Below are 19,472 nucleotides of genomic sequence, written 5' to 3' on the forward strand. Positions count from 1 at the left end.
TGTGGGGAAGATACCAAATGATGCATGGACTATCAGACTCTCACAGTAGTGATTAGTTAGAAACAATGTTTCAAAGATTGAGACCTCCCATGCATCAATAATATATACTACTCAAAACAGTTAAGAAACACACAATTATTTCATATGACTCTAGTTAATCTGGCATGACACATTTGGAACCAGGTGGAGTACTAATATTAGACCAATGTGTTGCTATGGTTACTAGTTAAAGTAACAAATATATGCATGAAACTCAAACACTACACCAGATCTGCCTGTATTGGTGTATGACTACTGGTAGCTATGCCTCGGATGCACTCCATAGTCTGTATTGTTTACTTCTGTTTTCTTAACAGATGATGCATTTGACAGCAATGTCCACAACACACTGACTTTGTTAACACAGACTTGCTAATTTCAAGAATTTACTCATTTGAAAATTGGGGAGTGTTGATTTATAAGACATTGCAGACTACAGGAAATAGATGAAAAATGTCAGTATGAAAGTTAAAGGATTTTTTAGAGATGCTCTGTATGTTAGAAATACACATCTCATAATTGGCAACCCCCCATACTAGCACTAGATATAGTTTGGCATTTAGAAGTTTTAGCTGCAGCCAAAGATCTAAAGTTTTTCATGTACGGAAGTTACATAAAAACTGGTAAATGCAGTGTATGAAATAAGCCAAAAACCCAGCCAGACATTAGGGCTGGTAGCTTCAAAAACTTACCAGCCCAGAAGAGATCTAACCAGTCCTTCTTATATACTAAATAGACAGTGCCATTGGACATGTTATCTGAATATTTTTTTTCACCCCTCCATCGGGCTGGCTAGCTGAAAAATTAGACCGTCCGACAGAAATCTTGCCCATCTCGGGCAGTCGGACGGGCCTTATTTCATACACTGGTAAAAGCAAAACATTATTCCAAGATGTAGGTGTGTTATGCTTCTATCATAAAACAGTAATATCCTGTTAAGTGCTAGAAGAATGATCTTATCCTTCGTTAGTGAATGAGTAGGGTTTAATGCTGCTTTTTAACAGTATTCCGGTCACATCACGGCATGAGTGGAGAACCTGAATTGAGTGAGTTTAGTTTTACACCACTCTCTGCAATATTACAGCTATATGGTGGCGGTCTGTAAATAATCGAGTCTGGACCAGACAATCCAGTGATCAACAGCATGAGCATCAATCTACACAACTGGGATACAATGACACGTGTGAACCACATCAGAGGTGACCACCCGATCCCGTTAGTCGCCTTTTACGAACAGCATGGGTTGCTGAAGACCAATTCTTACCCGGATCTTCTCAGGTCTCCACTTTGGTGAGCCCCCTATGCATAGAGTGCTGACAAGCCTGAAAACATATGCAGGGTGGCTCGGGATTCAAACCCACAATCATAACGGGACACAATTCTGCAACAAACTGCAGAGCCCCCAACAAAATGCACTACCTCTTGTCTGTATTATTAGGCATAAACAAATTTCATAAAGATTGTTAAACTGATAGTGTACAACGGGATAATAGTTTCGCATAATGATAGCATAAGCAGAGATGCCAACCCTTACGCTTTGGGCGTAATTATTACGATTTTGACCATTAAATTATGCCATTACACTTAATCTGCAAAAATTACGCTTTCTACTCGTTTTGCGAAAATCAATAAAGTGGATAACATTTCACAGGGAAGTTTTCTCGTAACGCACTAGTGCAGGGGTTCAGAAGTGGCCTTACACCGATAGGAATCGCTTACTCTTAGCATTGCGCTCATTCAAATTAACTTGTAAGGATTTAAAGTATTTTGTGTCACCTGACCAACAATTTTTAATGTATGGAACTTCATAATGATTGGTCACGTGTATTTCTGTCTAGAATCTTTCCTATTCCTAAGTAAGTGTTTTAACTATTACACTTTTTAAGTCCAAATTACACTTTTTGACCTCCAGTATTACACAAATAGGGTTGGCATCTCTGCATAAGATGATTGGCACAAATATCTTTCAACACCCATTCCCTTCAGACAATATTAACATATATATACTTGAATACAGAGCTTTCAACAACAATAAATATTAACAAGTGATGTTTTCTGTACAATTATAAACAACAATGTACAATGACTTTCTTGAACAGATATAAATAACATATCGACACAAGGTATATGAAACGGGCCCATTTCACAAATTTATCGTATCTCTACGACGGGCGTAACTCGATGTTAAAGTATTGGAGTTACTATAGTCACAGCGATACAAATCCCGTAGTGACGGGGGCCTCAGATCTACATTTCCTTGCTATCATGTGAAAGAATAAAATTTCAATGCAAGGTATAAGAAACAGATATGTCTTCATTTCCTTGGTACCATGTGAAACAATGTAATGGTCATGGAACCTCAACTCTTACTAGGAATGGTAATCACTAAGATTTAATCATGAAATCATTTGATCATGTTTGAATTATGATTTAAAATTTAACGATTGGTAAGCATGTTTGAATTCATTCCTTGATCTTTGTGAAACCATCTGAACATTTATTCCACAAAATACACTTTTCCTTAAACTTTTAAAAAAATTGTCGTGAGAAACTTTTGCATCACTGATCAGTACATTTTCCCAAACTCACAAATAAAATTCCTAATTATTTGGTCTGCATTTCCAACCATTAGCATTATACTACTGCATGTTTAATAACAATACAACCATTGTTTATATTACATAACAATACAACCATTGTTTATATTACATAACAATACAACCATTGTTTATATTACATAACAGTGCAACAATATAATGAAGCAACATGGAAGCCAACTAGAATGTTATCAACAGGTAACAAGTGTTATCATCAAATATTACTGGTGTAGAAATGCATATGCATTCACAGATTCCTGTGCAACGATTGAGTCAAGTGTTTTTCATAAATGGCTAGCATTTACACAACACTGAGGTTAAAATGCTATAAGGCCAGACCAATTTTATTTCTTGTTATACAGACTTTTGTCCTCAGAAAACCTAAAGGCAGGAGGGAAAAAATAAATAAAATAAAATCACCAGTCAAAGTAATGTTCCTTCTAAATACTCAAAGTATTTTACTTTTTTGCAAGTTGTGAAGTGTATATGGGGCAAAAAACAATCTAAACAAATTTTTTTTTGTAAGTTTACATTTTTGGCAATAAAAACAGGATTTTATTTTTTTGATCAGACCAAATTAATTTTAATTTTTTTTCTTATTCTTGAAAAAATATGACGGGCGGATCCGTGAAACAAGAAAAAGAATTGGTCTGGCCTAATGTTGCTTTTTAATTAATATCTTAATACAAATGTTGAGAAATGAAACAATAAGAAAACAAACAATTTGTATATTGGCCGTCATTGTATTTCAACTTTTTTCCTTCTAGCTGACCAAGAATATCAGTTGAACCCAAACCTAGGCTGTAATGACTGTAAGTGGTATTTCCCTGTGATTGGGCAGTGAATATCTTCACAGCTGTATGCCTTAAGTACATTCCAGTTGTACTGCATACTGTAACAACCCTCATGGGCGGATCCAGGAAATTTCAAAGGTGGGGGTGTGGTGTGTTCAGGGGTTTGAACATTTTTAACCTCCTGATCAACCTACCACCCCCCACCCCACCCCCAAATTCAAAACTTTAACTTCAATGTGGTCTTTAGTCATTTTCAAGAGGGGGGGAAAGAGCAATTGAACCCCCCTGAAACACCCACCCATCCCTGGATCCGCCAATGACGTGCCAAGGTTAGGCAAACATGTAAACACCTGTCTTAAACCCAAAATATGTCCATGTTTCACGTTTCATCAGTGAGATTTGGGGAAATCAGGGCTCCTCTACAGAGGATGGGTGTATGGGTCTCTTTCTATTTCTTAAAATATGAATTTATACATTTGAAAATTATTTTGGGACTGATCATTTTTAAAGGGAGCAGGGTGATGAAAAACATGATACATACTAAGGCCAGTCTCTTCGATCCCTCCCCACCCCATAGATTAACTGACCAGTCCCTAATGACAACACAAACCCATAGATAATGCTGTACACACCAATATTACAAATATTTACATTATCTACAAGAATATCAATTTTTCATTAAGATTAAGTTGCATCTACTACAATTTCCACAATGACTCATTCATGGTAAGTGTGGTTTTAGCACTGCCCAAACACTCAAGTTATTTCACAATCTCATTAATATCTGCTCTATGTGAAAATCTGATGACATAGCCACTTTCATGTGAAACCAAGTTCTCAAGCCAAACATGTCAGCTTTTGCAAAGGATTCAGATTTTTCCTTTGCCCACCCAAAAATTATTTGTACAAGAGAATATTCACAAAGAACACAAATATTCCTTTGATGGTACTCCTTTAGTGGTTTTGTGGTTTATATTGTATAAAATATCAGCAACAATAATAAGTGTAATTATCTATCATGATATGTCTCAATACTTGACTCTGATTGGTCAGTTGGAAAGTTCACTATACATTTTTCCTAGGGATGTGTCATCACATCTTCTTGCTAAAAGGTATTGATAAAAGTAAATGATCGGAGTTTAATGAGATTGACTATTTGCTTGCATTCAAAAGCACAGAGATCAGTAACAAAACTGGAACTTGCAACTTGGGATGAAATAATTTAAGTCAAACATATCTTTACACACAGCCACAACATTCTGAAAACATGGTTATTTCTGTGTCAAGTCTCTGAAATATTCTCACAATACTGCATGTATTAATATGCATGAAGTATAAGGCACAACCATCTGAGAAACACAGTAACACTGTGTTTGCGTGATTATCTGAGGTAAGAGAGATTCAACAAAAACAAATAAAACAAAATCCACACAAGTGACTTTATAGCTCCAAAAGACAAGGACATATATATCGTATTGGACTGAGTTATCAATACAGATTGGACGGCTTGGCACTATGCAATAACATAGTAAATGAGAGTTATCTCCCCTAATCTACAGACATAAACAATGGCTGGATGAGCACCAAATGCATATATATCACAGTCTGGCCTGCATCAAATATTTTCTACTGCATCTAGGAAAAATTATAATTAGTACAGACTTGCATGTACACCATCAGGTTGATACTAACTTGAGGATCCTTTCATATTCTTGGTTATAAGTGTCATCCTAATACCTTAGGTTCATTGGTAGAAATAAAAAGAAATAATCTAAAAGATGTTTTTTTGTGAAAAATCACATAAGTTCTTCCCTGACGGTCAATATATATGCCAGAATATTAGCTTTGGTAATGAAAAATTACAGGATTACTTCCCTTCCCTGCTGGCCAAATTTGAAACTTGCGGAAATAACAAGATTACCCTTTTCCAGTATCATATATTATTGTATCATTTTTGGTTGGTGGGTCCATTCACCAAATTAACCTAGTAATTAAAATACTGACTTGTCACTCTGTTCACACACACTTAGTAAGTGGGGGAACTGCTTGGACGTACATGTAACTTCTCTATAATCTAATTTAAAACAGGACTATTCTGCGTGAAGTTTTGTCTGATCTAGATAAGCTATCAGAAAGTCTGTGCATCTAGTTCTACACTTTTAGGAGTGAAGTTTTAGTTAGTTCATCAGATATGAGCACTACTAGCTGCAGAAATATAACCAGTCAGCTAAAACCTGACGACTGATTCAGACAATTTTAAACTTTTCCCAGTGTAATGTCCATTTCATCCACACAGAGCTCATGGTTGCCCTTATAAAGGCTTGATAGTTCACCCATTTACTAAACCATGCAAACCTTATCCTCCCAACAGAGTATCCTGGACAATATTAACTCTATCACAGAGAAGTATAGAAGTAGTCATATGAAAGTAGTATCGAAACAGGGGAGACTAACACAAGCCCTCTAACCTTCGTTCAAAGTGCATCTGATTCCCCAAATGAAGCTCATATCATAAAGCAGAGGGTCAGTGTTTGAGTCCCTGCCTTTTGCTCATAATAATGAACATAAAACATGGAATGGCTAATTCGTAGTCAGTATAATTCTCAAACTGTTAAACTGTTCCATGGTATTTCATTCGGTTAGCACTATAAAACCAGCAGTCACACACACACTTGCATGCTTGCAATAATCTTGCTTAAGAAGTTTATTTCCCATCATCTATTGTTAAAGGGCATCTACCCACAAGTCTTTGCAAGAAGTTTATTTCCCATCATCTATTGCTAAAGGGCATCTACCCACAAGTCTTTGCAAGATGTTTATTTCCCATCATCTATTGCTAAAGGGCATCTACCCACAAGTCTTTGCAAGAAGTTTATTTCTCATCATCTATTGTTAAAGGGCATCTACCCACAAGTCTTTGCAAGAGTTGTTTGTATAAAGAAAACACCAAGATAAAAGCTACACCTCTCATTGTCCACATTTCTATCTGCTGGTTTGAGTGTGGGGAATTGAACCATGGTCTTTAGTGTGACAAAGCAAACATTTGACCCACCTGACTACCCCAACTGCCCTTGTTACTTTAAGGCTTACAAACATGGTGTATAGACAGCAGCCTCCCTTTATGACACCTGGTTGGTAACCTCTACTGCAATCTAACTCGAAAACTACTAAACATATCATTCTCAATGAAACACTGATCATAATCAAAACATCAGACCAACTCTGTGATTTCTTTGCAGAATTTATGTCCTAAAAATAGAAAAGTTGTTTAACAAACTATCATTAAAATTATGACACAGTTCACTTTTTGTTACGAGGGAGGACTGCAAAGAGGGGAACAGCCAGGTGTGCGAGAAAGGATGGAGACAGCAAAGCACAGGTAAATGATTCAATTTGCTCCGCATACACCTGGCTGTTCCTCTCTTTTCAATCCTCCCTCGTAACAAATAATGAATTTTGTCAAAAAAAATTATGATAGTTTGTTATTTTTAGGACATAAATTCTGCAAAAAAATCAGAGAGTTGGTCTGATGTTTTGATTATGATCAGTGTTTCATTGAGTATTATATGTTTAGTAGTTTTCGAGATAGATTGCAATTCATCGGTCAGATTTTGAGCCAAACGGACTATAGAAGCCACTATCAACCTCAAGCCAAGACAACAAGCCTCAGATCTGTCCTTTCCCAATGATGGGAAATAGATGTTCTAGGTTATTCTCACAGAAACAAGTAGTGTTCAAATATAATACCGAAACAGAATAGATAATTGTAGATAATTCTTTGGTGTGAGGCAAATATTTTGTGATGGTGACTTGCATGCAACACTGTCGCCTATTTATGGATGTGCCTACAGTGCAGCCAGACAATAAAATGACCTCTAGAAGAGAAGCAGTATCACAGTGTCATTAGCAAATCCTAAAAAATAAATAGTTCTGAAAGACACCAAAGCATATGTCAAGCCTGTTGTTAACAAATCAATTCCTACTTCAATATTATTTCATTTGCACATGGGCAAAGAATGCTTTCGGCTGCAAGTCACTGGTGTAACTGAATCTGCTTTTATCACAGCCGTTTGGGGAATCTTGGATGACAAACTAAAAAGGGCGACATCTGTGATATCACATTTGACATTTCTACTGTTCTTTGAAATCATATATATGTTATATACTCAGTATAACAGTTGTCTTATCTCCGTCAGCTTGGTCGCTGTTGGTTACTCAATGTCACACTGATTCTATTGAGACTGAACTGGAGTTGCCAGCATTGTGGTGTGCCCACGTGCTCCTGACTGAAGGGTCTGTGACAAGGTTGCTGTAGCGTATGAGAGTGTTCTCCCCTTGAATGTGAAGGAGCCTATTGTCGGTCAACTGAAGGTAGCGTGTAGGAGAACAGATTCTTGGACTTGGACTGAGCCTGAAACAAACACATCCATCATTATAACACATTCTGTTATAACAGGGGCAGTGAGGTAGCCTAATGGTTAAAGCGTTGGCTCGTCACGCCAAAGACCCGGGTTCGAATCCCCACATGGGCACAATGTGTGAAGCCCATTTCTGGTGTCCCCCGCCGTGATGTTGCTGGAATATTGCTAAAAGCGGCGTAAAACCAAACTCAGTCAGTCAGTTATAACACAGTGTTTAATGCCACACTCAGCAGTATTCCAGCTATCTGACAATAGAGTCTGGACCAGACAATCCAGTGACTCATAAAATATGCATTGATCCACACACTGGGATAATATGACATGCAATCGACCATTTAGTCCCTCACAAGCATAGGCTGCTAGAGATTCCCACCTAGAATCCAAATGGATATTATAAGGTATATTTAAAGAATAAACTTGCAGATGGTTGGTCCAAAAGAATGAATTTATATTTCAGCTATATGGCAACGGACTGTTAATATTCGAGTCTGAGCCAGACAATCAAGTGATCAACAGCATGGGAAACGATGATATGTCACAACCAAGTCAGTGAGCCTGACCACCTTATCTCATTAGCTGCCTTGTACAAGCATGGGTTGCTGAAGACCAATCCTAACACGGATCTACACGGATTACGTTACTTTTAACATGTTTGCCCTCACCTTGTGTGGTTTGAACGTATTAACATTGTTGATAGCTGGAAATATGGACCCCCCAGTTGGACCCTCAAAGTTCTTGTATGCTGGCATGGAAGTGCTGTGGTATGTGGGGTTGTATGTGGGGTGGTGCATCGTCACTCGAGGCAGCAGCCCAGTGTGGTTTGGATATTGCTGGCTTTCTGCATAGCGCCGTAAATTTTGGTGTCGTTGTCGCTGGAAACAAGATAAAAAGATTGATTTACATATTAATTTAATGAGGTTTCATTAACACATCATTAACATCTATGACAACAAAGCATTAACAAATATATATGGTTAATGATATGGACATACTTTATACACAGATGGAACTAGAACATGTGGCGTTACCGTAGACATGTCTTGAAACTACTGTCCATATTATACATGTACATAACTGGACAATATGGGACGCCATCTTCATTAGTTTGGAAAATCATTAATCTAGGTGATTAAAACAGAAGTATCCAGCATGACAAATACCCACAGAGCATGTCAAGTTTTACAGTCTTACTGCAGATTTTAGTTGGTCAGAGGAGATGCACCATTTCCAGACCCAAGAAAATAATCACTCCCTGTTATTACCAGTCTATTACCTCATTCAGATTGTGAAGGATTATATATTACATGGTGTGTACAGAACCTAAACAACACACAGGATCTAAAACAGCTCATCTTTGAAACAAAACAGCAACAACCTTTCAACAAAACCGAAAAATATTTTCTTGCAATCTGTATGTTATTGTTGAAATGAGACTATTTTAATATTGGTTTACAGATTTCCGCTTCTATGAAAAGAGATCGTAAGGCTCTGTAGCTCATCTGAACTATAAAGAAAACATGTCGGCCATGTTTAAAGTCTGACTTGTAGTTTCAGAAGAAATGTTAAAAGTATGATAACACCAGAAAGCTAGTAAAAAATTCAAGTTTCAGAATTTTTCCAAAAATAATCTGTAAACCCAAAATTAAAAAGAGTCAGTCACAGATGGGAACAAACTACACACAAACACTATAGGATAGAGGTTAGTATGATGTTTACTTCCAGTGCTTCAAGCAATGTGAATTTCAAATGGAAATACAAAGCACCCTTCACCACCAGTACACAAATCCACCCATGCAATGAAATACACACATCTTACGAACAGTCGTGATTCAGCTGCAAAGCAATTGCTTGTCAGGCAGTGTTAGAGTGAGTGAGTGAGTTAGGTTTTACGCCGCTTTTAGCAATATTCCAGCAATATCACGGCGAGGGACACCAGAAATGGGCTTCACACATTGTGCCCATGTGGGGAATCGAACCCTGGTCTTCGGCACATGAACGCTTTAACCACTAAGCTACCCCACCGCCCCAGTAGTGTTAGAAGCATGCTGCCCAGGTAACAGAGTTCTATATACCCTGGTTCTCTGAAAGGTTTCAATGATGTATCACAGCAAATTTCATAATGACAACCCTCTGCCATAATTGTTTTAACCAAAATTTCTTTGCTTTTATTAGTTTTCAAGGAACATAATCAAATATTTTTGTCTGATACACTTGTACCAAGAATTTCTTATTATTTGGTTATCCTCACATGTTCCCGCAGAGATGTATCATGTTGAAGTCGAGGATCTGACTGTAATGAGATTGCATCACCACCTGACGAGCAAGACTTTCTTAGCCTCATTAATATGTGAGTGAATTGAGTGAAGAGCCCAGGGCTATGGCTTCCTTTAAGTCTGAGGCCTCCATACACTCAGCTTTTACGATCAAATATCCTATCTCAAATAATCTTTAATGTATATTTATTCAAGAATTGTAACAATAATCCTGGTGAATAAATGTTCAGAAGTTCAGCAAAATGTCATGGCAACTATGGGCGTGTTCATGACCATTCATTCTGTGAAAATATCACTATTAAGAAAAATCCACTTGACAAACTATCCATGCTAAACCATGTTGCATTAACACACTCACCTCAACAAGAAAACGAAAACCAAACCAAGAGTGCACGACAAGCACCTGCTAAGGCTGCCCCCACCCACTGCCCAACATACCTTCTTCTTATGCCTAAAGGCAGCCCATATACTAGTCTCACTGTCAGAGGTACTCTCTTGGGGCACCTCCACTTTGGGGGGCCTGTGGCTCACGATATGACTTGGCGCCACCTACCCGCCCTTTGGTTGGATTTGACTGTGCTTTGGTTGCTCGTATAGGGTACATCACAACTTCAGAAGGTCGCTCGTCTTGTAGGACAGGTTCCTTCTTTTTATCGGCTATGGTTTCGACTGTCTCGTGGTCTCTTTCTCGTTCTCTATCTCGATCTCTTTCTCGTTCTCTTTCTCGGTCTCGATGGGGGCGCTCATTGCCATCGCCTTTCTTTCCCTCATCTCTACGACGAGTTTGAGTAAGTGCTGCAGCTCGTCTGTCTGCGTCCCTACAACATGAACCAAATACTTTATTTGATTTATTTACAATACCTGTTGTACTGTGGTGCTCCCCGAGACAGCTTCTGACCCAAACAAATTTAAACAAGAAGACAAAGTCATCAATACCCCCCGCAATGGCAAAATACTCTTCATGATTATGTCTACGAGTTATGATTATGTCAAATATTTAGGTGTGTATATAGAAAAGTGGAAGGAGAGTATTGAAAGGTTTTTAAAGTTCTGCTCCAGAAAATAGCACTATCACCAATTTCAGTCAAAGTGAAACTTGTTGCCATGGAAACGCCAAAATATTTTATTCAGAATTCCAAAACTAGCAAAAGGCACCAGTACACCACCAGATCTATCTATGTGCCAAGTTTGGTGAAGAAATAGTAAACGGTTTTAGAGTTCTGCTCCGTAAAAGACAAAAGTGCACGCGACGCACGCAGTCCATTTTTATACCCCCCGCAAAACGAGTTGCGGGGGATAAATAGGAAGTGTCTTCATGAACATATAACGTGTCACTGTCCCCAAAAAGCTGAAGCCACATTTTATATGAGAAAAGTCTCATTGCAGAGCTTGACATTTTCACTGAAGCTGGGAGATACATGATATATATGCTAGCAGAGCATGGAGAATGCTCAGTACACATGAAGTATGGTAATCAACATTGAATGCTACTCACATGCTTCATGCAAGAAATATATCAGATGAAGATCATAATAACATATAAAATATGGGGGAAAAAGCAGTTTTTATAAACATATTTTAGTGTAAATCCTACTTTTCACCCTTAACACTAAGAGCAGTGAGATAAGGACAAAAATCAAACTTACCTCAGTTCTTTGAAATAAGCATGTTTGATGGCACATCGTGCGGAGACCCGGTCATCAGGATCATAGGTACACATTTTGTTGATGAGTTCTATGGCTTCCTGGGATACATGGGGCAGAAATCGCTGGATACCTGTGCCCTGCTTCTGGGGGAAGTTGAAGCTGATGCCCCGCGATCTGAAAAAATGCAGCATTAAAATATTACATCTGGACATGGTCTTAAACTAAAGTGGTCTGTGTGACCATGTGATCAGTAATATTCTTGCTATATCTGTCAGCATGCATAATCCAGACACATGCATTATCCAGGGAATTTCCATTTTGGTATAATTAACACCTTGGCAATATTCACTGTTATCGACTAGTTTTGAGCCAAATTCAAATGATACAAAGTTGAAATAGGATGAGAGAGACAAAGGTGGTCTAAAAATGGTTATCAATCTAAAATGGAGGTATGGTGGCAAAGGAGAGTATTAAGCATGGTGGGAAATATCAAATTGGAAAAAAGATAAGAGGAATTATTGTGGCAAAGGAGATAATTTATCATAATAGAGATAAAGAATTATTGTGGCAAAGGAGATAATTTATCATAATAGACTGGATAAAGTAGTCATCCAATAAGATAAGAGACATCAAGGTGGCCACACCCTTCAGAAATGGAGGTATGGTGGCAAAGGGTAGTATATATCATAATAGACTGGATAAAGTAGTCATCCAATAAGATAAGAGACATCAAGGTGGCCACACCCTTCAGAAATGGAGGTATGGTGGCAAAGGGTAGTATATATCATAATAGACTGGATAAAGTAGTCATCACAATAGACTAGATAAAGTAGTCATCCAAGACATCAAGGTGGGCCACACCCTTCAGAAATGGAGGTATGGTGGCAAAGGGTAGTATATATCATAATAGACAGTCATCCAATAAGATAAGAGACATCAAGGTGGCCACACCCTTCAGAAATGGAGGTATGGTGGCAAAGGGTAGTATATATCATAATAGACTGGATAAAGTAGTCATCCAATAAGATAAGAGACATCAAGGTGGCCACACCCTTCAGAAATGGAGGTATGGTGGCAAAGGGTAGTATATATCATAATAGACTGGATAAAGTAGTCATCCAATAAGATAAGAGACATCAAGGTGGCCACACCCTTCAGAAATGGAGGTATGGTGGCAAAGGGTAGTATATATCATAATAGACTGGATAAAGTAGTCATCCAATAAGATAAGAGACATCAAGGTGGCCACACCCTTCAGAAATGGAGGTATGGTGGCAAAGGGTAGTATATATCATAATAGACTGGATAAAGTAGTCATCCAATAAGATAAGAGACATCAAGGTGGCCACACCCTTCAGAAATGGAGGTATGGTGGCATAAAGACTGGGGTAGTATATATCATAATAGACTGGATAAAGTAGTCATCCAATAAGATAAGAGACATTATATATATATATCATAATAGACTGGATAAAGTAGTCATCCAATAAGATAAGAGACATCAAGGTGGCCACACCCTTCAGAAATGGAGGTATGGTGGCAAAGGGTAGTATATATCATAATAGACTGGATAAAGTAGTCATATATAAGAGATTATCATAATAGACTGGATAATATCATAATAGTAGTCATCCAATAAGATAAGAGACATCAAGGTGGCCACACCCTTCAGAAATGGAGGTATGGTGGCAAATAGGTAGTATATATCATAATAGACTGGATAAAGTAGTCATCCAATAAGATAAGAGACATCAAGGTGGCCACACCCTTCAGAAATGGAGGTATGGTGGCAAAGGGTAGTATATATCATAATAGACTGGATAAAGTAGTCATCCAATAAGATAAGAGACATCAAGGTGGCCACACCCTTCAGAAATGGAGGTATGGTGGCAAAGGGTAGTATATATCATAATAGACTGGATAAAGTAGTCATCCAATAAGATAAGAGACATCAAGGTGGCCACACCCCTTCAGAAATGGAGGTATGGTGGCAAGGGGTAGTATATATCATAATAGACTGGATAAAGTAGTCATCCAATAAGATAAGAGACATCAAGGTGGCCACACCCTTCAGAAATGGAGGTATGGTGGCAAGGGGTAGTATATATCATAATAGACTGGATAAAGTAGTCATCCAATAAGATAAGAGACATCAAGGTGGCCACACCCTTCAGAAATGGAGGTATGGTGGCAAAGGGTAGTATATATCATAATAGACTGGATAAAGTAGTCATCCAATAAGATAAGAGACATCAAGGTGGCCACACCCTTCAGAAATGGAGGTATGGTGGCAAGGGGTAGTATATATCATAATAGACAAAGGGTAGTATATATCATAATAGACTGGATAAAGTAGTCATCCAATAAGATAAGAGACATCAAGGTGGCCACACCCTTCAGAAATGGAGGTATGGTGGCAAAGGGTAGTATATATCATAATAGACTGGATAAAGTAGTCATCCAATAAGATAAGAGACATCAAGGTGGCCACACCCTTCAGAAATGGAGGTATGGTGGCAAGGGGTAGTATATATCATAATAGACTGGATAAAGTAGTCATCCAATAAGATAAGAGACATCAAGGTGGCCACACCCTTCAGAAATGGAGGTATGGTGGCAAAGGGTAGTATATATCATAATAGACTGGATAAAGTAGTCATCCAATAAGATAAGAGACATCAAGGTGGCCACACCCTTCAGAAATGGAGGTATGGTGGCAAAGGGTAGTATATATCATAATAGACTGGATAAAGTAGTCATCCAATAAGATAAGAGACATCAAGGTGGCCACACCCTTCAGAAATGGAGGTATGGTGGCAAGGGGTAGTATATATCATAATAGACTGGATAAAGTAGTCATCCAATAAGATAAGAGACATCAAGGTGGCCACACCCTTCAGAAATGGAGGTATGGTGGCAAAGGGTAGTATATATCATAATAGACTGGATAAAGTAGTCATCCAATAAGATAAGAGACATCAAGGTGGCCACACTCTTCAGAAATGGAGGTATGGTGGTAAAGGGTAGTATATATCATAATAGACTGGATAAAGTATTCATCATAATAGACTGGATAAAGTAGTCATCCAATAAGATAAGAGACATCAAGGTGGCCACACCCTTCAGAAATGGAGGTATGGTGGCAAGGGGTAGTATATATCATAATAGACTGGATAAAGTAGTCATCCAATAAGATAAGAGACATCAAGGTGGCCACACCCTTCAGAAATGGAGGTATGGTGGCAAAGGGTAGTATATATCATAATAGACTGGATAAAGTAGTCATCCAATAAGATAAGAGACATCAAGGTGGCCACACCCTTCAGAAATGGAGGTATGGTGGCAAGGGGTAGTATATATCATAATAGACTGGATAAAGTAGTCATCCAATAAGATAAGAGACATCAAGGTGGCCACACCCTTCAGAAATGGAGGTATGGTGGCAAAGGGTAGTATATATCATAATAGACTGGATAATGATAAGTGAGGACAAGCATCGTGTACAGAAATGTGGTCTGGACCAGACAAACCAGTGACTGAATGCATGAGCAAGCCGGATCCAGAGGGGGGTGCAGGGCTGGAACCAGAGAAGGGGTGGGGGTGTTTGTTGTTGCAGGGCCGGATCCAGAGGGGGGAGCAGGGCCGGATCCAGAGAGGAGTGCAGGAGCGCACGCACGCAATAAATTTTTTTCCTGAGGAGCATTTCCCCCTAACCTTTGGACTTCATGATTAATGTGAGCACCCGCAAACCCGCTCCCCTGCCCCCACCCTCTCCAAAATCCTGGATCCGCCCCTGATGAGCATTTATCCATGCCCTCCTGGATGACCCAAACTCAACAAGGGCACATGATGTGATGGATCAAATTATCGTGAATTTGGTCTTGTTTGGAACATATTCTGTCCCCAAGGGGTATAAAAGCCATTGCACTTTGTTTGGAGTTAATACTAATCCTATTATCATAAAATTCTTAAACAGAAACTAAAACAATATTCTAACAAATTATTATACACATATGTAGCACAATACACTAGCCATGGGGAAGTGCATGTTTGATGGTCAGTACACAATGACACATCAACAAGCAATAACTGTGTCAGGTTTGTAATATTACACAGTATCATACCAAAGAAAATATTAATAACAACCATATATCATATTCATGTATGGATTCAAACCCAGATATTGGGGATGACTAGCAAACACATGTACTACTATGCTATCACAAACAGTTCAAACGTCCATGCATTAAGAAACTATGGCATGATTGTATTGTAATAGCATGAGTCTTGTTCACATTCAGCATCTAGCATGAAACCAATCATCTTGACTTGTACATGTAGGCAAGAACAAAACATACTACAAGCTTTTGAACTGGACAGCAATAGAAGAGACAGTTACAATAGAAAGCAAAGCTATTAACAATCTTTTTATTGAACAATAGTCATCATTGTCTATAACTCTAAGAATTCTACCTCCATTACATCATTAACATAAATCCAATATTTGTGGCTGCAATCACACTATCACCAAACTTCAGATTTTCCCCTTCGCTGTCAACTATACATTACTAGTTGTACTCACAATAGCATCTACTGTGTGCGAAAGGCAAGAAAACATCATTTTTTCAGATGTTTGCTTGAGGTAACATCAACAGATGCTGTGTCCCTGATATATAAGCACTTGGGTGTAGTTATTCTATTACAAGCATGTTCAGAATTGGCAGTTAGTCTTCTATTTCTAGTTTATAGTAGGTATTATTATGTTGCATCAGCATTATTATGTTGGTTAGGTGTTTTGTGTGATCCATGATGGTGTCACCTTCCACCAAATGGACCAATCTGCAGAGTAGATGGTTAATGATGCAATAGAGGTAGATGCTTGAGAGAAATAAAAGCTTTGAGTTCAAATACATACACACTGTATGGCATTTTGTATGCTAGTGTTAAGAGGACGTAAGTGTAAAGTACTGCAAGCACCTGCAAGCACCTGCAAGCAATGACCTCTAATGATATTATATCGGTGCAGAGATTTGGAATAAGAAACAAACCCTTGACGAGAATACCACAGAAAATGATAAACTGGATATGGTGTAATTATATGTGGAAACGTAGCTGTAAGAATCGAGAAATACATTCCCTTCAGCAGCAATGATATTGATAATAATAATCCCTATTGTAGTCTGATCTGACAGTTTGCTTGTTGCTTAATGTTGTACTCCGCAATATATATCAACAAATTATGGCACTCTGTACATAATACTGCAAAGTATTCTGACCCAGAATCCTGCATAGCACCATTTTCATTAACATTCATTTGTTGTTTTTGCTCTTTTGTTAATTATTCCTAAATATATTAGCAGTCAGTTAAATCGATCTGGTGGCAAATCCAAACTGGCATTATCACCTCATTTACATCATGCCACATGCATGGTCTTGGAAGTAGCAGTCTGGTGGCACAGACAATTCTTACACCACCACACGTAGAACTGTGTAGAAAGCTTTCCCTTCATTCTTTATTTGTTTACATATAAATAAGGAAATGAAGCATGTTTATTTTAGCACTGCCAGGTCGCTCCAAGTATAGTCACAGAACACAGGTTATATATGTGACTAAATTGTGTCTGCCCAGGCCTTATCTGTAGTACATGTGAAGAACAGATAGTTTTATATGCATTCACACAAGGACCATTTAAAGCTATTGCATAATTATCAAGTGACCCACTAACTAATACAATGTTCTTAGCCCTAATCAATCAGTAAGGCCTTTAATGGAAATTTTCTATTTAGGTCTATTTTTTATAATCGATGAATCACAGGTCCATCAGCTTCAATTTAGAAAAATCTTACAAACAGAAATAGATACCATAATTATCTCTTACAGAATCCCATTACTACTATTTCAAGCCAAGTAAATACAACAAAAACAATTAAGTTGATAGTTGCTGCTGATATTATACATTTTTTCATCCTCCAAATGCAGTGTCTCACCAGAAGATATCAATGACTAGAACAATAAGGAATGAAGGGCCATGTAACCAGTTAAATAAGTATCTTAAATACAGGTCATTCTTAGGTACTGTTCTTACACCATTTACACTATGACAGTCTGTCTTTACTAGAGTGTGGTGTCCCCCGCCGTGATATTGCTGGAATATTGCTCAAAGCGGCGTAAAACCTAACTCACTCACTCACTTTATTAGAGTGATTTGTAATGCAAGTGTAGCAACAGCGAACACATCTGATAGAAGAAAGACGATACAAAGATGCAATGGTTTAATCACTGAGGTACCTAGCTCCTCTTGAGCGACTGCGAGAAAACAAAATGTATCAATACTTGTTAGTACAGTTTTTCACACAAATCCATAACAGCTTTTCATTGTACTGATGATCAATAGCTAGTCACAATAGCCTGTTGTCATCAGCTGTGGCTTTAGATCAACCTTCATTACACTTTAATGTGGGAAGATCGTACTCTTAACCATGGTGCATTTACATCAATTACAAAATTGACAGTGTGATCAATAGAAATAATGATTTAGCATTGCTTTTGTTGGTTTTGAATTTTTATTCTATATTTATTCACAAAAGGTAACTAGGCCTCTGTTTATTTATACAGGTAAATAGAGACATTAGGCTTGACATGGTATTATTTTACATCTATTTACATGTACAGCAACAGTGTAGCAATGAACTGCATGAATGGTACATACTTCTTCATCTTCTTTAGCACACCGCTTTCCGGAGTGCCCATAATGTCATGGATCTTTGCAATCTGGTCAACTTCATTAGAGCCAGGAAACAATGGATGAAGACTGAAAAATAATCATGTTAATATACTGATGGAAACAAATAAGGGAACACATGAAAGTACAAGTGTTCCGTTCTTTATTCCCAGATTTTCACCAACAGCACAATACCAAACATGCAAGAAACCTGGCAACGGATATAGGACCATTGTTCTTTCATGTTTTGTTTTGTTTGTTACTAGTTCAGTGCCATGCTCAGCAATAGTCCAGCTACATAGTGGTGGTTTCAAAATAATCTGCCAGTGATCAATATCATGGGCATTGATCTATGCAGCTGGGTTACGATGACATGTGTCAACCAAGTCAGCGAGAATGACCACTCCATCCCGTGTGTCGATTATTATGACAAGCATGGGTCGTTGAAGACCAATTCTAACCCAGATCTACACATGTACTTCATGTGTTCCCTTAGTCATTTCCATTGGTATAATTGTGGATGTAGCAACAAGGATTATGATGCCGAATAGGAGAGGAATACAAAACACAAAGATGTAGAAGAGGGATCCGATACATATTTTTAACATTTGAAGTTTCAAACATTTACACCTACAACTCTGCTTGCAAGAAACTCACAAATGACAAAACTTACTGTTTGTTTGACTTGGCAATTTACAAGTTGGTGAGTAACAGTAAAGGCAAGACAATTTCTTTGTTCTTTTACCATGGGACATTTCAATCTCTTGCTTAGCAACGGTGTAAGGTTCTATATGAAATGTTGCATCATAATAAAATAAAGAAGTTATCATCCATAAAATACCATCTCTTACTGTAACATATTGTAGTTCCAACAGAAACTTAAGGAACTTTTCCATGTTTTAGTGTTGGCATTCATGTTCTTTAACAATGGTATTATCAACAACTTTTCCATGTTTATGATGCAGCCTAATATATACTGA

General features: G+C 38.0%; 1 protein-coding gene and 1 long non-coding RNA gene across 5 annotated transcripts in view; one reads left to right on the forward strand and one right to left on the reverse strand.

Annotated features, from left to right (window-relative positions):
- The first annotated feature begins 534 nt into the window (after positions 1-534).
- On the forward strand, positions 535-18,524 carry LOC124255269. The gene is made up of 3 exons (XR_006892661.1): positions 535-639; positions 6,690-6,693; positions 18,515-18,524. It is a non-coding gene; the product is annotated as an uncharacterized LOC124255269 (long non-coding RNA).
- LOC124255266 (MAPK/MAK/MRK overlapping kinase-like) overlaps positions 6,960-19,472 on the reverse strand; it is a 57,672-nt gene continuing 45,159 nt past the window's right edge. For 2 of the 4 annotated variants that reach the window (XM_046689126.1, XM_046689125.1), the window contains exons 9-14: positions 18,481-18,582; positions 18,060-18,077; positions 11,771-11,944; positions 10,678-10,942; positions 8,514-8,723; positions 6,960-7,841 (exon numbers count right to left, since the gene is read on the reverse strand). In XM_046689126.1, the coding sequence (XP_046545082.1) occupies positions 7,782-7,841; positions 8,514-8,723; positions 10,678-10,942; positions 11,771-11,944; positions 18,060-18,077; positions 18,481-18,582 (829 nt within the window). In that variant the 3' untranslated portion in view covers positions 6,960-7,781. Of the gene's footprint in view, positions 7,842-8,513; positions 8,724-10,562; positions 10,943-11,770; positions 11,945-18,059; positions 18,078-18,480; positions 18,583-19,472 lie in introns of those variants that run through there. The other 2 variants (XM_046689127.1, XM_046689128.1) reach the window with 2 other exon arrangements.

Source organism: Haliotis rubra, unplaced genomic scaffold (genome assembly GCF_003918875.1).
Source record: "Haliotis rubra isolate DU_JTF1 unplaced genomic scaffold, ASM391887v1 Scf6, whole genome shotgun sequence".
Classification (NCBI taxonomy): domain Eukaryota; kingdom Metazoa; phylum Mollusca; class Gastropoda; order Lepetellida; family Haliotidae; genus Haliotis; species Haliotis rubra.